At 34.3% G+C, this 24,588-nt stretch overlaps 2 protein-coding genes across 3 annotated transcripts; both read left to right on the top strand.

Moving 5' to 3' along the window:
* The first annotated feature begins 248 nt into the window (after window positions 1–248).
* Window positions 249–4,536, top strand: LOC110467236. The gene is made up of 4 exons (XM_021524266.1): window positions 249–352; window positions 1,073–1,880; window positions 2,057–2,159; window positions 3,900–4,536. Exons 2-4 carry the CDS (start codon window positions 1,104–1,106, stop codon window positions 4,289–4,291), a joined length of 1,272 nt encoding a protein of 423 aa, XP_021379941.1. The 5' UTR covers window positions 249–352; window positions 1,073–1,103; the 3' UTR covers window positions 4,292–4,536.
* A 3,464-nt stretch (window positions 4,537–8,000) lies between these two features.
* On the top strand, window positions 8,001–23,992 carry LOC110467401. 2 transcript variants are annotated; one of them, XM_021524553.1, is made up of 4 exons: window positions 8,001–8,393; window positions 8,921–8,966; window positions 9,323–9,403; window positions 23,446–23,992. In XM_021524553.1, the coding sequence occupies exons 1-4, from the start codon at window positions 8,013–8,015 to the stop codon at window positions 23,841–23,843; spliced, it is 906 nt and encodes a 301-aa protein (XP_021380228.1). In that variant the 5' UTR covers window positions 8,001–8,012; the 3' UTR covers window positions 23,844–23,992. The 2 variants fall into 2 exon arrangements, with proteins under 2 accessions (XP_021380228.1, XP_021380219.1); XM_021524544.1 differs by lacking the exon at window positions 23,446–23,992 and adding an exon at window positions 9,566–10,075 and having other exon boundaries at window positions 8,008–8,393.
* The last annotated feature ends 596 nt before the right edge of the window (window positions 23,993–24,588 follow it).

Here is a 24,588-nt window from a genome sequence, read left to right as displayed (position 1 = left end):
TTTAATATTTTCTTTAATTATTATTTATTACAAGAATGTAACCAAATACTTCCATATATTTTACGCAACAAAAAAGACACCTATCACTCATCATTATGTCTTTTTTTAAACTTCAGTCAGGTATATTTAACTTACATATCTAAAGATCATATCGATGATAACGCACAATGTGTTTTTTATAGCGTAAACGTATGCACCCCATTATGTAATGATATGTTGTGTTCCGGACAAATTTTAAGGCGTTTAGCTTGACGGGATTTCCCTTCAAGATTACCGTGACGTCAGGAATTAGGCCGGGGAAGGCTTACAGAGAGGTGATCCATGCAGCGTGAACCAATTAAAACAAGTGCTGGTGAGTATCCCTTCGATATGAATATCATTTCAATATAAAACTTATTTGGGCATGCTTATTACACTATGTATCAGTATCGTGAAACTGACATGTTTACGTACAGTACCACTCGCTGAGCAGATGAGACACTGCTCAAAACGAAAGTACTCCTTTAAAATGGCTGCACAACTTTACATAGACCGATGTTTTGACTGTTATACATTATCATATGTCTGATTTATGTATTCTCTGCACTGATAAAACAATAGAAATAAATCCTAAGCGAAGCGTAAATAGTTCACTGTTTCCTTAACAGTGTGCAAGGTGTATGTACAGGTGTGAAATGAAGTTTGTTTTGCAGCAATATATATATATAAATAGTAACACGCATAAAATATTGCCATAGTTAATTATTTAAAATAATTACTATCCCAAAAGTATAAATACTCAACCATGCCAAATATTTGCTCTTAAACGTACTCGGCCACTATTTTTGATACTTTTATTTTATTTGTCTATACAGCTATAAGTTATATCTGTTCTATGGGTTATTTCTCTTTTATCAATACAACAGCTTTTATAAAGTCTTTGCTATTTAATTTGGGTGATTTTAACAATGTTAATTATAATCCACATGTTCTATTTCTTATTTCGTTTTCATTTAATAATATAAAAGTGTTCATTGTTTGTAAGCTCTTTTTTAACGATAAGAAATTGTGTATATGTCAATTTTTACTGCAGACAATCTTACTATAAATGGTAACAAACAAGAATGGCTAACTTTGATCCGTCCGCAAGTCTCCAGTCAACTTCGACTGAAACAGAAAAACAACACGTCTGCAGATGTACACACTGCTGTGACAGTGATTTCGTTACAGAAGAAGACGACCTAAAATATTCCCCAACCAGATTACCTGTTCCGTGCCGACAAAGTCCAGTATCCGATGCCTTTTCACCGGAAACTCGCTTTATTGAAAAGCCGATAGCATCTGACGATCACCTATCAAATGAGAAGCAAATGGCAAGACGCTATGATAACGAACATCTTCCAGCAACAAACCTTTATCTTTCAGTCATACCCGAGCAACATGAGCACAGCCAGGCTCAATATTCGTCCAATCATGATCGATCTGTGCCGTATCATCCGTCGGGAGGTCCACCACCACATGTATCTATTTCCAACACAGGAGACGCATTACAACCCCTGGTATCAACAAACACTGTGAAAAGAAAACAGAGGCAAAAGAGAAAAGCAGTCGCCTCCTTTATTTTTCTACTTGGTCTCTTATATCTGGTCGCTCAAAGCGTAAACAATTTATTGTATAGACATCAATGTCGATCACACAATATTTGGAATTATCAAGAACCAGACGAATCTCTGCTTGAATCGACATTATGTTTCCCATGTTCTTTAGTGCGTCAAGAGTTAATGAATTGCTTCCTGAAACAAAAAACAAGTTACTCAGACTTACATATTGTCAAGACTATTGACAACAAATTCCACTGCTGCCTGGAACGATTTGGGCACGTCAAATGGATGGTTAACCTGGTAAGTATCAATTGGTGAGAGAGAAAAAGATATTTTAAGAAAAAACAATTAAGTTATTGCTGAAATTACTATCAAGGTAATACTTTCATGCGAAACCAAAATGACGAAGGTTGTTATTATGATATGGAATTGATCGCCATCCTCCTTATACTGGGTCACTCTTTCTTCCGTTCCAGATGAAAACTGCCAAATTCGTTGGAAAGGACAACACTACTAGTGATAAACATGTCAACAAATGCCTCTCTCACCTTCCCATCCGTGCAGATTCCTCAGAAAGTGGTACGTATAGACCAACTGTCGGTTGTATCATAGATCGCCAACATGATTCCTTAATCAAATAATTTCACATTCATACATATTCATGATTTTTAATATTTGAATATCAAGTCAAGCTATATTATTCAAACTCTTTTGCATGGTTGCGAGAGTTTATAAGGATATTCCATTTGTGTAAATTGTACCTTAGTATCCCTAATGTATTTTTTCCATTGTAGTACTATCTCTGATTTAGTCATCTTGAAGGATGCAATTTTAAAGGGGATAATAGCATTACTTGCCGAAACCTTGATGGCCACAGATAAGTTATTTGAATGGCGGCACGGTTATTAATTTACACACTATACTCGATATTAATTTGAAATAAATCAGCAATCCTCGGAATTCTGATAATCATAGAACTGAGCAGTTTAACGCACCTCCCCTCCTCTGTTTAACAGTAGTTTAGACCAATTTTAAATTCTCAGCCAATAGCATCACCGGTGAGTACCAGAAGGACGAAATAGCTGAATTGTGCAGTGTGATTAGTTTTAGACACACTGTATCTATAGCCAAGTGTTCGGTGCTGTGTGATTAGTTTTAGACACACTGTACCTATAGCCAAGTGTTAGGTGCAGTGTGATTAGTTTTAGACACACTGTATCTATAGGCAAGTGTTAGGTGCAGTGTGATTAGTTTTAGACACACTGTACCTATAGCCAAGTGTTCGGTGCTGTGGGATTAGTTTTAGACACACTGTATCTAAAGCCAAGTGTTCGATGCAGTGTGATTTGTTTTAGACACACTGTACCTATAGCCAAGTGTTAGGTGCAGTGTGATTAGTTTTAGACACACTGTACCTATAGCCGAGTGTTAGGTGCAGTGTGATTAGTTTTAGACGCACTGTACCTATAGCCAAGTGTTAGGTGCAGTGTGATTAGTTTTAGACGCACTGTATCTATAGCCAAGTGTTCGGTGCTGTGGGATTAGTTTTAGACACACTGTACCTATAGCCAAGTGTTAGGTGCAGTGTGATTAGTTTTAGACACACTGTACTTATAGCCAAGTTTTAGGGGCAGACCCAAGTGCGTGTGCTAGGTTCATCTTTCAAGATAGTAGATCTACAGTAGGTTATATATACTAGTATATATCCAATTATGATAACAATGTATCAATATGTTTTAGTTTATGTTAACATGAAAGTTAAAGGTAAGAACTACATATACATGTCGTAATTGTACTGTGTCCTATATGTAACGATTTTTGTACAATTCGTATACAAGTATATGTCGATATATTGTCATCCGGGTACTTAGACCAGCAAAAGACGATTTGCTCGAGCTCAGAACTGCTCACGAGTCAAAATTGTCTTCCTTCGTTAGATGTAGTTGTGTTTCTACGTTTCATAAAGTCAGCAGTGAATGTATTAACAAAAAAGATGTCATGTTAAAGAGCAGTTTGTTGAAATAACATATGCACTATGAAAAAGGGTTGCGTGTTTTACGTGTTGCGTGTTTTATTTGTAATACAGGTATGACGGATTTAGTTTATTCTTAAACATGATAAATATATTTGCATTTTAAGAACTGTTTATGAAGCAGACAGACGTCTGTTTTGTTCGACTTTGTATAAGTTGTTATGAAACAATTGTATTTGCCTCTCTAGATGTAGAAGCGTAAAAGCCCTTGCTCTCATATGATAATTTTAAAGGGAACATAATTTAAATCTATATAGTGTTGTAATACCTATTTTCTTCTGTTTCAGCGAATGGATCCCATTTAAAACACGACAGAACAAATATTATGTGTGATAAGGTAAACGTTACACAACACTCCCTAATAGCTGCAGAGGAAGGACTCTATATCATATATATAACAGTAACAATGCACATAGCACCACCCAATACAGCGACAGAAAGCAATCAGCAGGCTGTCAAGGCCCATCTTCACAGTACTAACTATTCCAATACCAAATGTATTTGGATGGAAACATTGACAAAGGACAACGGTTATAAACCATTCGAAATTTTCTTCAGTTCGAGTTTTTATGTGATTACGAATCTAGCCGAGGGAGAGCAAATTTTCTCTGTTTTCTCCCATCCATCATATATATATGATACGAAAGGTGCGAATCAGATAGGTGTTATCAAAATTTGAATTGTCAAAACATTCAATTTAAGCCAAGGAAATATTACTTCCAAACCTAAACCTGAATGTATGGGAGGAGTTACATGAATATTAATATACAGCATTAATATACATTAAGTTACCTGTTACGTTTTCCTTACATTGTAACATTTGAAATAAGTTGTGAGACATTTGCTTTGCTATTTTGATTGAAATTGAACCCTCAAAACAAGACGTCATTAATGATGGTGGTTGTTTTTATTAAATTATTATGATACTAATTAAATTGTCTTTTGAATATATTTCACAACACGGCAGTGAATACAGCTTACCCGTTTTGTATTATTACATTATTGGTATACGCACATACTATTGAAGTACATTTTTGGAATGTAGCAGTTGAGTTACAATATTTTATTTGATGAGAGGGACCTGTTAGAAAACCACAGTTATATCAATATGGTATAAGAATTACCTTTGTCTGAGTTTAAACAACTTGCTGTGATAAGGATACGACAGATATACGCCATACAATACACAAATTTTAAACAAGAGTGTAGTTTCCGTGTCCTCTCCTGTAAATATCTTATATGACTGATGTACTACGTAGCCTCTCATTGGCTCGTTATATATTATAAGTTATTGCATGGATCAATATGTTTTACAGAATGTCTCTGGTGAGCATGTCTCTTATATCAGTCTGTATATCGAGTTATTTCCCTTCCACTATTGTTTACATCAAACAATACTCATAGTTCCGCTATATTCGCCCTTTCCTTGTCGTAAGTCGTTGTTAAGGACAACGGTCAGTAATAGTGATTTTCAGAATACATACGTATTTCCTTAGGATTTAACTATTTATCGAGAAATAATTCCAAAAGCCCGAAGAAAATATCACTCGCAATGTCCCAATTTCCCCCATTCCCAATAAAGTGGAGATTCCGAGAGCGCACAGTAATGTGTCGCGGCTTTTCCTTACATTTTCAGGGATTCCCTGGTGACCTTGGTGTCCAAGGCTTATACTAGGTCCGCAAGCATAACCCCAAACATTCGACAAACCAGTGGGCGACTAGATATTTATTTCTCATCCGAAGAAAATATTTTTTTCATCTACTTAATATAAAAAGTTACACTTCTGTCACCAAACAGATCTTGCATTTGTTCTAACTCTTCGTTATTGACCTAAGTCACGTCGACTTTGGACACGGTTTGTTGTTAGATAAAATCCATAATAGTCAATGCTCTAAGGTGAACAGTTTTTGATCCATAGTAAAACTGCCAACTCCAAAAGAAGACATACCTTCTGTGAGACTAGGGAGGACATTTACTATGGTACAGGATTTGGATTTCAGCTTTACTTTGATCAAAAGGGGCTGATGATGTGACACAAGAGTGAAAATCATTGAATCCCTGTTGAAGTTCCGAGCCCGAAAGCTTGGATCGAGAGTGAATATCGATATATATGTTTATTACGTTCCCTTTCATTTGATAGACATTCCTTCAGTTTAGTTAAGCAGAAGCTTTGGCCGAAAAGTTCATTATTCAACAACAGACATCTGCGAAGTACGAAGATGTACTGGAACAAGGATTGCAAGGCGCAATATTATCCTGATGGGCAAACTTGTGTGTCATAGGAAAGTCCACAGAGCAATGCAAACAGAAACTAAGGAAATCCAATAAAAATCATGATTATTTCACGCAAGCTGGTGGAGTATCAGTCAGCTGGAATGTCTTTTTCCCAAAGAAATTTAATACCTCAGCAACAGATTTCCAAGTGTATATATCCAAAAACTTACCGGGTTTTGCATATGTATATTTATAGTTAAAATAATTGAGGTTGCCAGGGTTGAGGGGCCGGGGTTCAACCCCGAACAATAAAATTGTCCTCACGCAGGAGGTCTTGCTCATACACCTTTCATCTATTTAGTATGTCAAATTGTTATATTTTTTTAGTATTTAGTTTTTAGATAGACAGACAGATATATTTCATATGGAAACAGTCTCATATGCTTGCTATGCAGGAGGGTGATTTCAAACTGATGATATTTATATGTAGTGTTTAATAATATCTCAATAAATCCGAATCCGCTTTACACACACGCTCACCTCAATCCATGTTGTATTATAATACTTATTAACTCTTATCTTAAATAAGTTGTGATATAAGTTGTAATGTACTCATTGAAGTTGATATGTTTCGTCAAACAGGTAGTCAAAATATGTTTAAGATGACACTCACATATGTACATTTATTTATATATATATGGTCAGCTGGAATAATAGTTTAAATATAAATTATGTGTTGCAGAATTATGTTGCACGTTTGTAACGTTATGAGGGGTTTTCTAGGCATCCTTTTTCGATGATTTCTTTTGACCTTTATTATCACGGTTGAGTGTAACATAGACAAAGTGGCCATAGCGTGCAGTTAAACCTTGGTTGGCTCTCTGTGTCTACACATATTGATTCCTTAGTATTTCTTGTGATTATTTTAGAAGTTTTAAACTGCTTTACGACATCCTTGACACTTGTTTAATTTGGGCATAAGGCTACAACGTAAAAAAGTCAAATATGTTCACTAATGCTATATCATATAAAGGTGACAAACAAAGGTACAGAAACGATCAGAAAATAATGTGGGAATGCGAGTTGGACCGATACTCGAATAGATTAAGTTCTTGTTTTCTGATAGATTTTCGTGGCAATCAATCGGCATAATTTTACCCCGTCTTGAAACAAACCATTGTTCTATTAAGAAACAATCAGAATTACACATTACATAACTTATGATAATGTTTGTGTCGTTAGAAAAGGAAATATATCAGTTTTAATGACCGACTGTGTGTAATTCATAAATACTGTAAAACATTGTACTAAATTATATTTAATGAAATAAAATACACATAAAGCATATTACAACAACAATATGCAAATGCTTTCCAACATCTCAAAATAAAGAAGGCAAATACATGATTGATTTGAGGATAGTCTTTACTGTACAGTCGCGATGTATTTCGTCCTTGTTTGGACTATATGCATGTTCTAAGAAATATCGGACATGCTACAGGCATATCCGACTACATACGATCGGAAGAGGAGACAAATGTGGAGTTAATCGGAGGCTCTCTTTCCTCTTTTCTGCTCTGAGGACACTGAGGAAACCAAAATTGACTGAATGCCAAAATTACAACACTTTGATTTTCTCTGTATCCCATTATAATTTTTGCGATGTCTTCCTAGGCATCTGTCTAATATAGCCTTGGATTTTGCAAGCAAGTTTAACATCCATAATAAGAACAATGTTTTGCTATGAATACTTTGCAATCCAGTGCAAAGTCTAGGTGTACACAGTTTTCCAAATCATGCTATTTATTTGCTTTAAAAGCACTTAATGTGTTTGAACATTATCTTTTAAGGTTAGTAAAAGTTAACTTGTCGACGTGACAGTCGTTTTAATGTTTAAACTAGGTCAGACAGTGCACCTTGTTATTGATAGGTTAGAGCAGAGTTCAAATAGGGTTTTGTAGGTTCAACATTTTGAGTAAAGACAAAAAGTCCTGTTATTGTCTATGCAATTTGATTTTTTGTAATTTTTTATTACAAAATGAAAGTTGAATCCCAGTTGTGGAATTTATATTTACACACACGAGTACACGATTAGATCAGGTTATATTTGTGATAGTACCAGGAATCTGTTTCAACACATTTCCACGAAACCCTTACGTAAACCTAGATAGTGTCCTGCTATCAAATGTTTTATGCAGATAGTCAAGGGACATATAAAATAAAGCTTCCTGGTCGATTAACAAATATGGGTAAACAAAGTGCGTTCTACTATCGCATTAGACGTGTATTTCATGCGAGTGTTGTCGGTAACATTGTGTTGGTGATCACCATTGTAGTTCTGTACATCGTCCGTCAGACACTGCGTGACCAGAATACTATAGCAGGTGTCACCACTTCACCCAGGATAGACGCTCGGACAGACATCGCCGGACAGATTTGCCTGACCTGTGACTTCCAGGGACACGACACAAGCGACACCTTGTATGAATTCATAGTAAAAACTGAAAACAATAATACACTCTGTTGTCTGCAGCGCGATGATGACCTCCAGAATCTTATTCTTGAGGTAAGTCGACTGACTGTCACAATAATGTATGTCCTAAACTCATCAAGAGAATAAAAGACGAAATATTGAAGTTTTACTTTCCACAATCTATGTACGCATTAAACGTGTCGCAATGTTTCAAGGCCGACTGGTCCCTTTGTCAAGCTATGAGTGAGTGAGCTATTGGTATTTTTACCTGTACAACGAATTGACAAAATAGTATATTTTATGTCACTCGACTCGAGACGTTTCGCCTATCTTATTGAAAAATATAAGATTTTTTTTGAAAATTTTATCACAATTTCGTTAGATTATTGCTTCTGTGACACCTTTTTGTTTGTTACAATACTGACTTTGTTTTAAAATGTTTACGTAAAAATTATACATTTTAGTAAAGTTGTGTTGTGATTTTACAACATACATTAATATTGCTGATAAAAATCTCTGCCGGGCTTTATTAAGTTTGTTAGCATTGGCAATGCATGCTAAAGAACAAAACAATGATACTACAACAGCTATTGCTGAAATAGACACGTTTTCTGTTGTAGCTGGTGGAGGAAAACAGCCACAACTGGTACAATAACCCGGCAAAAAGTAAGTATTACCTAGCACTATCCCTCATAAGTCTTCCTTAGCAAGTATTGCCCTGTTTCTCAACTTCGAGGCAATTCATTAAATGGGAGAAGTGTTGGTTAAAAATGATAAGCAATCACAATGTTAAATTACATCTTCAACGTTAAAACATTTGTTCACACAAGGGAAGAAACGAACTTTTTTTTTTTTTAACTTAAACCAAAAAAAGTCTCCAAACAACAACAGGTTCAGAGTGTATGCCATGCATTTGTAATGTTTGTAACTTTTATATAGGATAAACATTGATGCATTGAAATTTCGAAAAGTAAAACAGACGATTAGATATAGAACGGAATAGTTTTTTTCTGTCCTTTCAGCCATATCGGAGACACTACGATGGTGGATGGAGAGAAACCATGCAGCACACCTGTACCCTAGTTTCTACCACAACGGCCAAAGTGAGTAATAACATCTCTTATCAAAACAGAATGTCTTCTTAACTGCTTAAGGAAAAGGAGCATTAAGCCAATTCGAGATTTCAGTTATTATTTTTAACCAACAAACACAAATTGTATACAAGCTTTGATGCTAAATCCTAAATCCTTTTTATTTTTTACAAGCGTTATCTTGGGACATCAGCTTTGGTAGCAAAACGTCATTGTTACGAAATCTGACTTTGATTGATGACGGGAGGAAGATCACTGTTCCCAAGATGCCAGGCGCTGGGATGTACTTTGTCTATGCGCATCACACTTTCGATTTCAGCAAAGCAGCGACCAACAGACCAGCGCCTATAGGAGTCCACAGCATCTACAAGCACCGGTCGGGACTCATAAACGGGGCTCCCAAGCGTCTATGGACGGCAAAGTTCGGTGGAGAAAATACGTCGAAAATGCAAACGAGCTTCCTTTGTGGTGTTGTTAGAATGAATATGCTGGACTCAATAGAATCCCAGGTGTGCTCGTATGTACCAGGGGAGAACTGCACTATGAAGCATATTGACAGATCTCCTTATGCTAACTATTTTGGCATGTTCAAACTCGTCGAGTTGTTTTGACTATAAGTACTTATGTTGCACTTTATTTTTCAAATGAAAAAATGTATTGAAAATAAAAGATTCTGTTTGTTTAGATTTGTCCTGATTTTTTACAATGGATCTTTTGGTGTCACGTTTGATTATTAAAAATCACTCAATTTCTGACGGATATATGCTTTATGTGAAACTAAAATGAATTTCGGTAACAAATTTAAATTTGATAGCATTTATGATGAAATAATTTAAGGATCCCTATTCCTCTGAAGCATATTGCTAAAGAATTCCACTGTAGCTTTTCGTACATATGGTAATCTTCCTTTAGGTTCTTTTTAAACATAACTGTGGTGAGACTATACTACTGCTAGCCAGAAGAGGAATTGGTCAGAATGACAAAAAAAATTAAACGAAGGGCCAGAGTAAAAGTTCTGGTTTAACCCGTTACAATTTTTAACTCATGTAGATTCAATTTTTTGGCACGCGCGCGCATGCGCTTGCTAGTCTACAAATATCATCAGGATACTATTTAAACAAGAGTACTTATCGTCCTTCAGTAGGCATTAAACCTTGAGATCTGATCATTAGTATCGTGTCAAGAATCAAAATATGTATCAATCATGTGACAATCCTGTTCATTTTGGTTGCTTCTAAAGTGCAAAGTTTTCGTTCTAAATATTGCATTTTCATGGTTAACTTTGATTGGTTGTTCGGAATAAATTGGCTAGAATTAGGTACATGGTTATAATTAGGTCAGTTTACCCTAGAAGAAAATATTACAACTAGATTTACAAATTATATTTAATCATTGATAATTGTTGAAATTAGCACTGTGTAGTTTACAATATACATGACGTTTAATATTGACACCTTGTATGTAAAACAGTAAACGGTTAATGTTTTTATGGAATACCTTGTGTACTACGTGTGTCTAAATATAAATAAATAATACACCTGATAAATGACGCGTTGTTAAACAAAGATTGTTTAGAAATACACACAGAATATTTTATTTTTTTTACTGTTGTCATTATCTTGACTTAATCAAAATATTTTTATCTAGCGTGACAATCGGGTTCATTGTGATTCATACAAAGCACAAAGCCTGACCTTATTTGGAATATTGACAATATTTTTTTTTTTTTTATTATTGTTTTATTTTTTCAAGTTATTTGTTACATCATCCTCAAACTCCTCCTCCTCATCATCATCAACATCATCCTCTATACAGTCTTTATCATCAACATTATCATCTTATGTACAATCATCATCATCATCATCATCATCATCATCATCATCATCATCATCATCATCATCATCATCATCATCATCATCATCATCATCATCATCTTCCATACACAGTGACAAACATCATCATCATCATCATATCATCATAATATATCCTATACACTTTTACCGGCATCATAATCAAATCTATATACAATGACGAACATCAACATCATCATCATAATCACCGTCACCTTCACCATCATCATCATCATAATCCTTACATGATGAGCATTTTATTCATCATCCTCCTCTATGTATAATATCAATCATCATCATCATCATCATCATCATCATCATCATCATCATCATCATCATCATCATCATCATCATCATCATCATCATCATCATCTGTGCATAGTTACAAACATCATCAGAATAGATGGTCTATCAAACCCATGCTCTGCCTAAAACAGCATACTTCACATAGTATATCATTTATATACTAAAACATACACTCAATCTTACACACACACATACACACACACCAGTGACAAAATAGAATCATAGGGTCGAGAGAAGAAGAAGAAAAGGGGGGAGGGAGAGAATAAAAGCAAAATAGGAGAGAGAGAGAGAGAGAGAGAGAGAGAGAGAGAGAGAGAGAGAGAGANTTACCTTGGTATTATTAAAATTATACTTCTGCATAGTCTAATATTTTTATCCATTTTCTCCATTCTTTCTAAAACCTATCCTGTGCAGAATCACCTTGACCGTTTACAATGTATTTTTGAACAGTATAATGTTCTTTAATCGTGTTAATTAAGGCTTTTGGGCTCAGTGTTTGATGTCGACATCTTGTCTTATAAATACAAAACTTAATAATAAGTAAAATTTCATTGTCAATTTTATTATATGTCATATTCTCATTTGGTATTAATAATCCAAAAAGAAAACTGATTTTATTAAATGAAAATTGGATAAAAAGTGCATCTAACAATATTTCAAAACTTTGTAAAAATCTCTTTATTTCTCTACATTCCCACAAAATATGAATGATTGTTTCTTGTTCTAAATTACAAAGTGTACAGAGTGGACTTGTCACTAATCCTACTTTAAACATGGATGAATTTGTTGTCAGAATATGATGAACAATTCTATACTGAAACCATTGTAGTCTTGAATATTTTGTTATTCTAAAAGGGGTCTTATATATATCATTCCAATTAAAATTATTCAAATCTAACTTTTCTTCCCATTTTTTCCTCCCAGTAGCAATAGTATTTTTTTACCATAAGATTATAAAAATCTTTTATCCCTTTTACTCTTTTTAAGAAAAATGTAACATAACAGGGTACGATAGGGTATACAAAAGCATCCTTTTTACAATCATTTTTTGCTAAATATTTCCTTATTGTAGTAAATACACCATGATATTGAAAAAAGTAGTATTAACCTGTTAAATTTGAGCAAATTCTTGAAATGTGTAAAAAGTCTCAATGTCTTTTATTAAAGCATAAATTATTGTCACTCCTTTATTATACCATGTCTTGAAAAATATTGATTTCCCCCCAATAGTAAAATTCCTATTGTACCATAATGGCATTTTCCAGATACAACTTTCATTAATTTGTTTCACCAGCTCCCTTTCATTAAACCTTCTCCGTGCTTTAAAGACATCATTCCAAAAATAATTTGTGCACTTATTAAGACATATTGAAATGCAATCACTTCCACATTTAGATAGCATATGTAAGTCAATATGTGATAACTTGCCACTTGCCCGACTTCTGATATAATCTCCTTATCTACCCTAATATTAAGGAATCTATGAATGACCTTATATTAACTAGTTTATGACCCCCTTCAAAATAATTTTGAAATATCATATCTCTCTTTATTTTATCAGTTTTACTGTTCCATAAAATGTTAAAGAGAATACTATTTAATTGATTCAAAAAAAATGATCATCAGGATTTGGCAATGCAATAAATAAATAGTTTAATTGTGATATCATTAAAGATTTTATAAGTTGGATTCTACCTATAGGAGTAAGTGATCTTCTGTTCCATGACTTGATAAGTTCTTTAAGTTTAATTAACTTTTTATCAAAATTTAATTTTGGAATTTCATGAAGATTGACACTAAAACCTATTCCCAGAAGCATGAATTTTGTCCTACCCCACTGCAATATTAGATCAGGTAAAAATGTATCTTCACTATGTATTTTGCTCCCCATCCAAACCACCTGGGGTTTGTCTATATTTAACTTCAAACCAGATATTTTAGCGAAAGTATTCAATTCTGCTATAGATTCTTTAAGACATTTCAGAACCATCTAAAATGAGAGAAGTATCATCAGCATACTGAGAAATAAGGATTGGACTTATATTTACTTCTTTACCCTTAATCTTATTGTTATATCTAAGTCTTATGCCTAATATTTCAACACACAAAATAAATGTAGGGGGCGATTGGATCACCTTGACGACAGCCTCTTTTTATGTTTAGGAATGATGAAAGGTTACCACCTTGGTTTATAGTTGAACTTACATTAGTGTGTAGTCTTACCCAGCATCTAATATCAGAACCAAAATTAAAATAATTTAAAACTTTATCAACAAATTCCCATGAGACTGAGTAAAATGCTTTCTCAAAATCTACCATTAATAACATACCTGGAATATATCTTTCTTCTGCATATTGCATAATGTCATAAACTAATCTGGTATTTTCCCCTATATAACGGCCTGAAAGAAATCCTTTTTGATCTTCACTAATTACTTTATTTAAAACTGTTCTAATTCTACCTGCTATCGATCCGGACGCTATTTTATAGACTATATCCAATAATGTTATGGGTCGCCAATTTTTGTTATTTTTTATATTTTTCAAAGATTTTGTTGCTTCATCTAGAACAAAAGAATCGTTATTATCTAACTTTGAAACATCACATGTATTCAAAAAGTCTGCTAAATCTATATCATCAATATCAGTATTATCATCATATAATTTTTCATAAAATAAAAAAACTTCTTCTAAAATTTCATCCTGTTTTGTAATAATAACATTATCATCTTTTTGTAACTTTGGTATAATCTTGGAACTATAATTCCTATTTTTTAAATTAAAAAAATATTTTGTTGGCTTTTCTCCTTCCTCTTGCCATCTTGCCCTAGATCTAATTATACTACCTCTTACCTTCCTCAATCTACTATTTTCCAATTCCCTTTTCTTAATTTCTAAATCTTCTATGTGTACATGTTCCTGCTCTTCAATAGTTAGTATTTTTCTCTTAAGATCATCTTCCTTCCTATTTTGCTGTTTCTTTCTATAAGATGAATAAGATATACTTTTACCTCCGATTTCTATTAATAATGTTTCAAGAAAAAGCTGGTCATCAATTACAAATTTCTGTATCCGTTATATTCATTATAGCATTAAGATTATATACTGAGTTTTTGTTTCTAAAATTTAATAAAATCCCCATTTGATGATACTCTTCCTCATATAAAAGAGATGAATTAAATTTCCACAATCCCTTTTCCCGCTTGAATTCATTCAATTTTAAAACAATTATAGGGAATGAGTAGTCGGACCTGTAACCCGACTCAATAGGTGATTTATGAATACTAGATAACAAATTTTCTGAAATAAGAAAAAAATCTAAACAAGACTGTTTTGATGGGTTCTTCTTTCTCCAGGTATATCTTTTACTATCTTGATGCAACTCTCTAAAATGTCTAACATTGAATAGTTTTCCATAATTTCAATAACTTTTCACTTGCTTTTTTATTATTAATGTTTTTATAGCTTTTGTCATAATCTAACTCAGGATCTAATACTAAGTTGAAATCTCCACATATAATAAATTTGTCATTTCCAAAGTCGTCAATTGTGTCAGTTAAAATATCAAAAAAATAGGTGTGTCTGTGTTTGGGCCATATAGCGTGATCAATGTAACATGTGAACCCTCTAATTCAATATCAAGGGCTAAAATAATTCCTGACAGTTCTTTCCATTCCCTTTTCACCTAATTTCAAAATTATTATTTATAAGAATAGCTACCCCCCTGGCATTGGACTTGAATGAATTAAAATAACAGTCGAACCCCCATTTATTTCTGATAATATTCTGGTTCTCTTCAGTAAAATGAGGGTCCTGTAGACAATAAATACAATAATTTTTCGATTTTAAGTATGAGAAAAGGACCCTTCTTCTAATTTTGTCCCCGAGACCCTGACAATTAGCAGAAAGAAAAGTTATACCCTCCATCATGTTACATTACAACTTACCAGAAATATGTATGTATTAACTAGCCCAGATAAGAAAAAGAGAAGTAGCGAGATATAGCACAACAGAAGAAAAAGGTTAAAACACATGTCAAAAAGGTCAAAAGTCGCAGACAACTGTTCACTTACGCACCTTTCATCCTTCTATCAACAGTTTACAGTGTACAGTTTCCAAAACCATGCTGTAAGGCGGAAGTGAAAAACAACCGGAAGTAGTACAGTAACATACTAAGCTAGACACTCGATTTTCCGGATTTTTAATAGAATAATTAGAAAAACGATCAGATACCCTTCCGGACTGTTTCACATTATGAAAAAATAGTAATATGAAATTATTTATTTAATATGTATTCCAACGAATATGACATGAAACGAAAATTTTATAAAATCAACAACAACAAAATTGACCCAAAGAATCTTGAATTGACAGTAAAGTACAGAAAAAAAGACGTTAGTCGTCTTAAGTGGAGCGTTACATTATCATACAAAACTTACCGGAATACATTTTAGAATAAATTATCCACAGCATATCTTCCAAATACGAAGACATATCAGTGACACATCGTGAACACACTTCAAAACCATACCGATCGGTAGAACCAGAAAAGTCCATCTCTGGCGGCCACACGTATACATGTACGCGAGCCTATAGTCAGATACCGATCTCACACTCAATAATAACACTTTTCACACAGTTCCGTAGAATCTGTCTCTTAGTTCCTAAAATTGTTGTCATCTGCAAGATACTGATCCGTCAGCTCTCTAGCGTATGCCAGTCTTCGTTTCTTGTCTTTGGTTAGAACTGCGAATAATTTTCCGTCCACACTAAAAGTATGTTTATTGACAATAATGATATAACAGTTTTGCTTACGTTTTAATGAACTTTAATCCCCTCGAAAGTTGATCGATATAAAAGTCTGGAAAACTATAATTTTGAATATTTTCTCTTAACAAGTCTCTTTCTGCAACAAAGTAAGGGCAGTGGAAAAAATAATGTGGTGCAGTTTCTTGTTTATATCCACAGTCACAGGAAGGATGATCTTTTAAGTAATCTTTAAATAAATCATAATTTAGATAACTGCGTTCATTTCTAAGTTGGCATGCAATACAATTACATGTTCTATGTATATGACTTTTGAAAAGAGTTAGTGAATTACTACTTAATCTTTATTTCATGAACATAAGTAAGTTAACTCTTTAATAGGCTTTTTTTTAAATATTTTGTATATGAATATTCCAGAATCCAGTCTCTTGAAGTGAGACGCCAAGATGCTTATGAATATTAGAATAAGAAATAATTTCATTTTGAAAGGGGATTGGAGGTACAACTTAAATTCAATATCCCACACCTTATCCCAATGACTGATCTTTTCCAAATCACCATCAATTATCACATATAAGGAAGTATCACCAGCAAACAGGTAAATAGTACTAGACATCAAATTAGTAATATCATTAAAATAGAGGAGAAATAAAAAGGGCCAGGCACTGAACCTAGTGGGACACCAGCATTAACTATTTTTTTACGAAATATAAAGAAACCTTCAGTAACAACTCTTTGTTTTTTATCAGTTAGCTCATTTTCAAGCCATCTAAGAAGTTTGCCTGATATACCACATTCACCGAATTTATTTATAAGGCCTACTTACATACAAGACTCAAAATACAGAATACAAACAAACATATTTGACATAGACTATGCTTTAATGCACATACATGTAATATGTTTTATCATTATCTAATTTTTGTAGGTTAGTTGAGGGTAATTCGTCTACGTGATGTAATGTTTAAACTAGGTCAGATAGTCAGCCCTGTCATTGATTAGTTAGAGCAGAGTACAAGCGTGTTATGTTATTACCTAAAAATAGATTTTAAACATAACATGCTTTGCAAGTTATATTTTTGGAATAAAGATGAATATACCGATTACATAAGGTTATACATTTGTGCTTCCACGGGGAATTATTATGACGCATACATTGTCCACGTAATCTCCTTCCGTGGTAACCCTAGATATTTTCCTGCTGTCAAATGTTTTATGCAGACGGTCAATGTACATTTAACGTAAAGCTTCCTGGTTGATAAACAAAATATGAGTAAACACAATGCGTTCTACTATCGCCTTAGACATGTGTTTCAAGCGAGTGTTGTCGGTAACATTGTTTTGGTGATCACCGTTGTAGTTCTGTATATCGTTAGTCATAGTACGTCTGCTAGCAAGGTAGCAATATTTGTTAGAATGCCAAAATAACGATTGGAGGTCAAGAGTAGAAATCCTGGTTTTACCGGTTACATTTTCATACTCATGTAGATTTTATTTTTTATATCTAGGTTGTGCTTCCTTTTAAGAAATCAATTATGTTATATGTGGTAAAACCAGCTAATAAGGGTTATGTGAGTCAATGTTTATTTAAATATTTAAACAGTGGTACGAGAATCCTTCATTAATGAACATGTGTTTGTTTGAGAGATACAGGCTGATGAAACCTGGAAGTTTTTATTTCCACCAATGTGATCTCATTTGGGAATGTTCTATGTCATTTGGCGATATGAACATTGACAATATTTTGATTTTGCACAATAATGTTTCTTGTCGTTCTGTTGTCAATAACCCGGTACAATCTTTTTAGAAAATAAGGCATAACAAAGATGTAACCAATATTTACATGACGGTGCTACCGATGACGCAGAAGAAGCTTACCCTTTTGGAAAACTTGGTATTATTTTGATTGGAATTTAAATGATATTTGTAAAACCATTCCAATGTTCATACTCTGGCCTGGCTTCACTTATTTATATTTCGATTAACGTTGGGTGTTTCGGCTTAATATTCTATTGGTTTCCATTCTTGAATAATATGACTCCTGAATATATTATTAGAATCCCAACTCTGTAACGTTGGCTGAGTGTCCGTTGTGTACTTTGGCTAATGATCGCAAATGGAAATAGTAAATAATTTATTTACAACAAGAGTATATCAAAAACAAATCACACTCTCACATTCACACTCACTATCTAACAGATAACTAATAATACTGCAGTCTGTTATAGCTTCACTCCTTGACGGCACAGATGACGCAACGCAGACACGGTCTATTTAAGAAATAATCAACGTATGTGCGTGCATTATGGTGGAATATATAACGAGAGTGAGAAAATAACGAAGGCCGCTATCTGACATCGGACTTTACACAATTCAGTGTATACATTTTTCACTCATAGATTATATTTTGCTTCGAATGCAGCAGTTGTGTAGTTCTCATGATCTACATTTGAAGGCGAAATTCCTCGACGTGACTTTCGTAACCATACAGTTACACGGATTTCATTTTATACATCATTCATTGTGTTTTGGTTCCAGTGCATCTAATGTGTATATATCATGATCTAGATTTGAAGGTTACATTTTTCGACGAGACATTAGATATAATAAGCGTAAACAAGGTGAGGCAGTCAGCCCTATTATCACTATTGTTAGAGCAAGGAACATAAGGGGATTTAAATATAGATTATGCTCTCGTCTTTTTTTTTGGACAAATTACAAAACACTAACGACCAGAACTTTTGTTTATGTGGATTTCCAGGTTCAGTACATTTCTATTATAGAATGGAATTCGCTTGAATGAAGAACAGTTTGAAATATACATATCTTTGTATCTAAACCAGGAATTGATATGGCATGTAGTTTCCACAAAATCTAATGCATAACAGTCTTATTCCCCTGCTTGAAATGTTTTACGCAAACGGACGGTGTACTTTTAAAGCAAAGATTCCTGGTTTATTAACTAAATGGGTCATATGCTATCTATTTTGGCATGTTCAAACTCGTCGAAGTTTTGTGACTATACGTGCTAATGTTGCACTGGTTTACATTCACGTTCATCATAGTTGTAAAAGTATTTCAGGTTCATTATGTAGTTGTATCCACGCACGGGCGCGGTCAAGTTATTATTAGCTATGGGTGTATATATACTCAACCGTGCCTACCTCTATACCAGTTGGCATAGGTGTGTCAACGACAAGCAGTGCAAAGAGTTATTCTGTTGACATGGCTGTTCCTGTACCTAGAGATGGAAAATTTCGAACTCACAAAGGACAAATTATTGCTCTTGTAGTGATTATCGCTTCTTTGATAGGACTACTTTGGATAACAATTGTTGTTACACACACATCGACGTTGATGTTCCAGTGTGGAAATGTACCTTGGAATATGATGGAGAACGTGAAGGTAAGTTATCTTAATGCAAAAGAGAATGCTAGATCGTCGTATGTAGATTTAATTACAGCGATGTGAAGATATAATTTTAAATAGATTGTTAAATTTTACACATTTTCGTACAACTAATTTGATATATATCGTATCCTAAAGCGTCAACAAAATTGTGACCTTGAAGTAGATAAAGGTCATTCGATTTAACACACTTGATAACCATTTAGCCCAACATACTAACAAACAAATATCATCACTATATGCCATTTTGGTCTTCAATTAACAAATTTGATAGACCTTTATCTCAATATGTTGACGACAAAATGTTTACATTCCATTTCAATTACTGAAGATTTGCTAAATGAATTACATGTACAATACTTGCACCAAAACTTAAGGCAAACGCCAGGATTGGTACATATGCTTTTTCCATTCTATTCTAATAGAATGGTCAAGAAAATGGAAGACTTTTTACAGATTTTTTATCACAATTCCGTTAGATTATTACTTCTGTGACACCTATTTGATTGTGACAACATTGACTTTGCTTTAAAATGAGTACGTAAATAAATATACATTTTAATAATGTTGTGTTATGATTTTACAACATCCATAAATATTGCTGATAAAAATCTCTGCCGGGCTTTATTAAGTTTGTTAGCATTGGCAATGCATGCTAAAGAACAAAACATCGAATGAAGGGAGACATATTGTATTAGTACTGGTTCTTCTTCTTCTTCTGGTTCTTCTAATCGGACTTGTCCGGGCCATTACTTTTAAACCGTTAAAGATATCTTGATGAAACTTTAGGTATGCATGCATCACCCACAGGAGGCGTGCACTGGAATTAGGTCACTGTGACCTTTACCTCAAGGTCAAAGGTCAAATAAGTGCACATTTTCAGTAAATTCTTGTCCGGCCCGTAAATTTCAAACCGTTAAAGATATCTTAATCAAACTTGAAGTATACCTGCATCATCTACAGAAGGTGAACAGTGCACTGAAACTAGGTCCCGTGCCTCACTATATACAGAGTTATGGCCCTTTATTTAATTATAGTACTGAAGTTTGTCCAGAGCATAAGTTCTATGTTATTTCACCTACGTTGACCATACTTACCATATTGATGTATCTTTGGAAGGCGGACTTTTTCACAATAAAATCATATTTTATGCCCCAAAATAAACAGAGTTATGGCCCTTTGTTTATTTTTAATATCGAAGTTTGTCCACGGCATAACTTCCGTGTAATTAAGGCCCCGCAACGAAGATGCGGGTGCCCTGTACTAATTAATCCGTCCGTCCGTCACAATCAAACATGGTATAAACTGACAAAAGGTCAAGGTCACTGGGTCAAAGGTCAATGTCAAATTTTGTTTCTTTTCCCTAAAAAACTTTTTGTTATGACATTATGAACCAAAGTTGGTTGGAATTTAACAAATAGTCAACTGACTTAAGGTCAAGGTCACTGGGTCAAAGGTTAAGGTCAAATTCAGTTTATTTTCACTGGGGAATATTTTGTTATGATACTTTGAAGCAAAGTTGGTCGGAATTAAATAAGGAGTCAGTTGACCAAAGATCAAGGTCACTGGGTCAAAGGTGAAGGTTACATTTTGTATCTTTTCACTGGTGAACATTTCGTTTTGACACTTTGAAGCAATGTTGGTCAAAATTAAACAAGGAGTCAATTGATCAAAGGTCAAAGTCACTGGGTCAAAGGTCAAGGTCAAAATTTGTATCTTTTCCCTGGTGATCATTTTGTTATGACTCTTTGAAGCAATGTTGGTCAGAATTAAACAATGAGTCATTTACCCAAGGGCAAGATCACTGGGTCAAAGGTTAAGGTCAAATTCAATATCTTTTCACTGGGGAACATTTTGTTATGATACTTTGAAGCAAAGTTGGTCGGAATTAAACAAGGAGTCAGTTGACCAAAGATCTCCATCACTGGGTCAAAGGTGAAGGTTACAATTTGTATCTTTTCATTGGTGAACATTTTGTTAAGACATTATGAAGAAAAGTTGGTTTGAATTTAACAAGGACTCAAATGACTTAAGGTCAAGGTCACTGGGTCAATTTAAAGGTCAGATATCGTATCTTTTTACTGGTGAACATTTTGTTATGATATTATGAAGCAAAGTTGGTCGGAATTGAAGAATGAGTCATCCGACTAAAGATCAGGATCACTGGTTTAAAGGTTAAGGTCATTTGGGTCCAAAGTTCAAAGACAAAGTGGATATCTTACTTTGACGCTGGCTCTTGATGGCGGAGGTATTTAAGGTGAAATAAAACAAATCAAAACAAACAAATGAGTATTGCACCGGTATTTACATTTCTGTTAGCCCACCAAATATAAAGGTGGAAGGAAACAAGACACACATCATAGTACGTGTAAATTGTATAGCTTGCTTCCTTGCTATTTTTTTTTTGAAGTCCAAATGTCAAACGTCAAGCTCAGCTATATGGATTATTATGGGGGATATATTGCCACAAGACGGGGCCCTTACTGACCTGTCAGTGTTCTAGTTTCACCTACGTTGACCAAACTTACTAAAGTTTTAATGTATCTTGTAGGAGTGTCAAACCCCAAATTCGGGTCTCGTGCCCCATTATTTTAAGCGATATGGCCATTTGTTATTTTTTTATAGTTTTTCTATCGACTAATAAGGGGAGACATATGTTTTTGTTCACAAAAACAAAATTCTAGTTCAATTTGTTACCATTGGCAAAGCATGCTAAAGAACAAAACACTGAATGCTAAAAAAGTTATTGCTGAAATAAGCACGTTTTCCTGTGTAGCTGATGGAGAAAAACAGACACAACTGGTACACTAATCCGGTAAAAAGTAATTATTCATTGTACTATTCCTCATAATCTTTTCCTCGGCAATTATTGCCAGGTTTCTCAACTACGAGGTAATTCATTAAATGGCGGACGTGTTGTTAAACATGATAAGCAATCAGCATGTTGATTTACATCTTCCATAACACTTGTTGGCCAAAGTACTGAACTGTGCAAAGATCCAATTCCCAAAATTGACACCCTTTGCAGTTTGCTGTTCTATTTCATGTATGTTCCATCATTGGTGTTTTTATTTATTTTATGTTGTTGTTTTTAAATCAATAAGTAGTCTTATCAGTTTTAATAAAAAAACATCTAGGCAAAAAAGGTTTTCATTACAAATCGGCAACTCATAACTATTGTTTATCGTGTTTTTATGTGTAACAAGATCATTTAAGTTCGTTTTAATTATCTTTAAATAAGTTAACACAAAATAGCTTTAGCTAAATAAACGTTATGGAATGAAGACACTTGCTGCTCAACATGATTATTCAAACAAAAAAGCCATTGTCAACAAGGGATGAAATGATATTTTTAAAACATAAACCACATACAGGTTCAGGGTGTATGACATGAGGTTGTAATGTTTGTAACTTCTATGTAGGATAGATATTGATTCAAATTGCGAAAGGTAAACAGAAGTGTATAACAAGAACTAAATATATGTTTTCTGTCTTTTCAGCCATATCGGCGAAACAACGATGGTGGAACTAAAGAAATCATGCGACACACCTCTACCCTAGTGGCTTTTCAAATGGCCAAAGTAGGTTATAACATTTCTTATCAAAACTGAATGTCTTCTTAACTGCTTAACGGAAAAGAAAAAATATGCCGACACCAGATTTCAGTTATTATTTTAAACCAACAAACACAAATTTGAATATTTTTTTTCCACTTTTTACAAGCCTTATCTTGGAATATACTGGGCAGCAAAACGTCATTCTTACGAAATCTGACTTTGAGTGATGACGGAAGGAAGATCACTTTTCCCAAGATACCAGGCACTGGAATGTACTTCGTCTATGCGCATCACACTTTTGATTTCATCAAAGCAGCGACCAATAGACCATCGCCCATAGGAGTCCACAATATCTACAAGCACCGGTCGGGACTCATAAACGGGGCTCCCAAGCGTCTATGGACGGCAAAGTTCCTTTGTGGTGTTGTTAAAATAAATATGCTTGACTCAATAGAATCTCAGGTGTGCTCGTTTGTACCAGCGGAGAACTGCACTATGAAGCATATTGACAGATCTCCTTATGCTAATTATTTTGGCATCTTACAACTCGTCGAGTTGTTTTGATTAACGCACTCATGTTGCGCTGGTGTATTTTTCAGTTAAGTTCAAGTTTGTGGCGTTTATTTTGTAGCAAGCCCCATCTTTTTTGGTTCTTTGTACACCTTATTATAAACATCAACACAAAGATGCATACATATGTTCGATTTCTGGCATTTAGAATAAATGCGCATTTTCGACAATTTGAGTGTTTGTCATTTTATCGTCAAAAAACATAGCAGAGTATAACTTGTGTGTGCTGTTGGGTTTAGTGCAGACAAAAAACGATAATATAAAAGATTCTGTCTTAGGAACAGTCTACCTTCCACTCATTGTGTTCCTCGAGTAAGTACACTGTTAGGTACAGTCTACCTTCCACTCATTGTGTACCTCGCGTAAGTACACTGTTAGGTACAGTCTGCCTTCCACTCATTGTTTACCTCGAGTAAGTACACCGTTAGGGACAGTCTACCTTCCACTCATTGTGTTGCTCGAGTAAGTACACTGTTAGGAACAGTCTACCTTCCTCTCATTGTTTACCTCGAGTAAGTACACTGTTAGGTACAGTCTACCTTCCCCTCATTGTTTACCTCGAGTAAGTACACCGTTAGGAACAGTCTACCTTCCACTCATTGTGTTCCTCGAGTAAGTACACTGTTAGGAACAGTCTACCTTCCACTCATTGTTTATCTCGAGTAAGTACACCGTTAGGAACAGTCTACCTTCCACTCATTGTGTACCTCGAGGAAGTACACTGCTAGGTACAGTCTAC

Source organism: Mizuhopecten yessoensis, unplaced genomic scaffold, assembly GCF_002113885.1.
Source record: "Mizuhopecten yessoensis strain PY_sf001 unplaced genomic scaffold, ASM211388v2 scaffold1741, whole genome shotgun sequence".
In the NCBI taxonomy this organism is placed as follows: Eukaryota; Metazoa; Mollusca; class Bivalvia; order Pectinida; family Pectinidae; genus Mizuhopecten; species Mizuhopecten yessoensis.
This window is presented reverse-complemented; position numbering and strand designations above follow the sequence as displayed.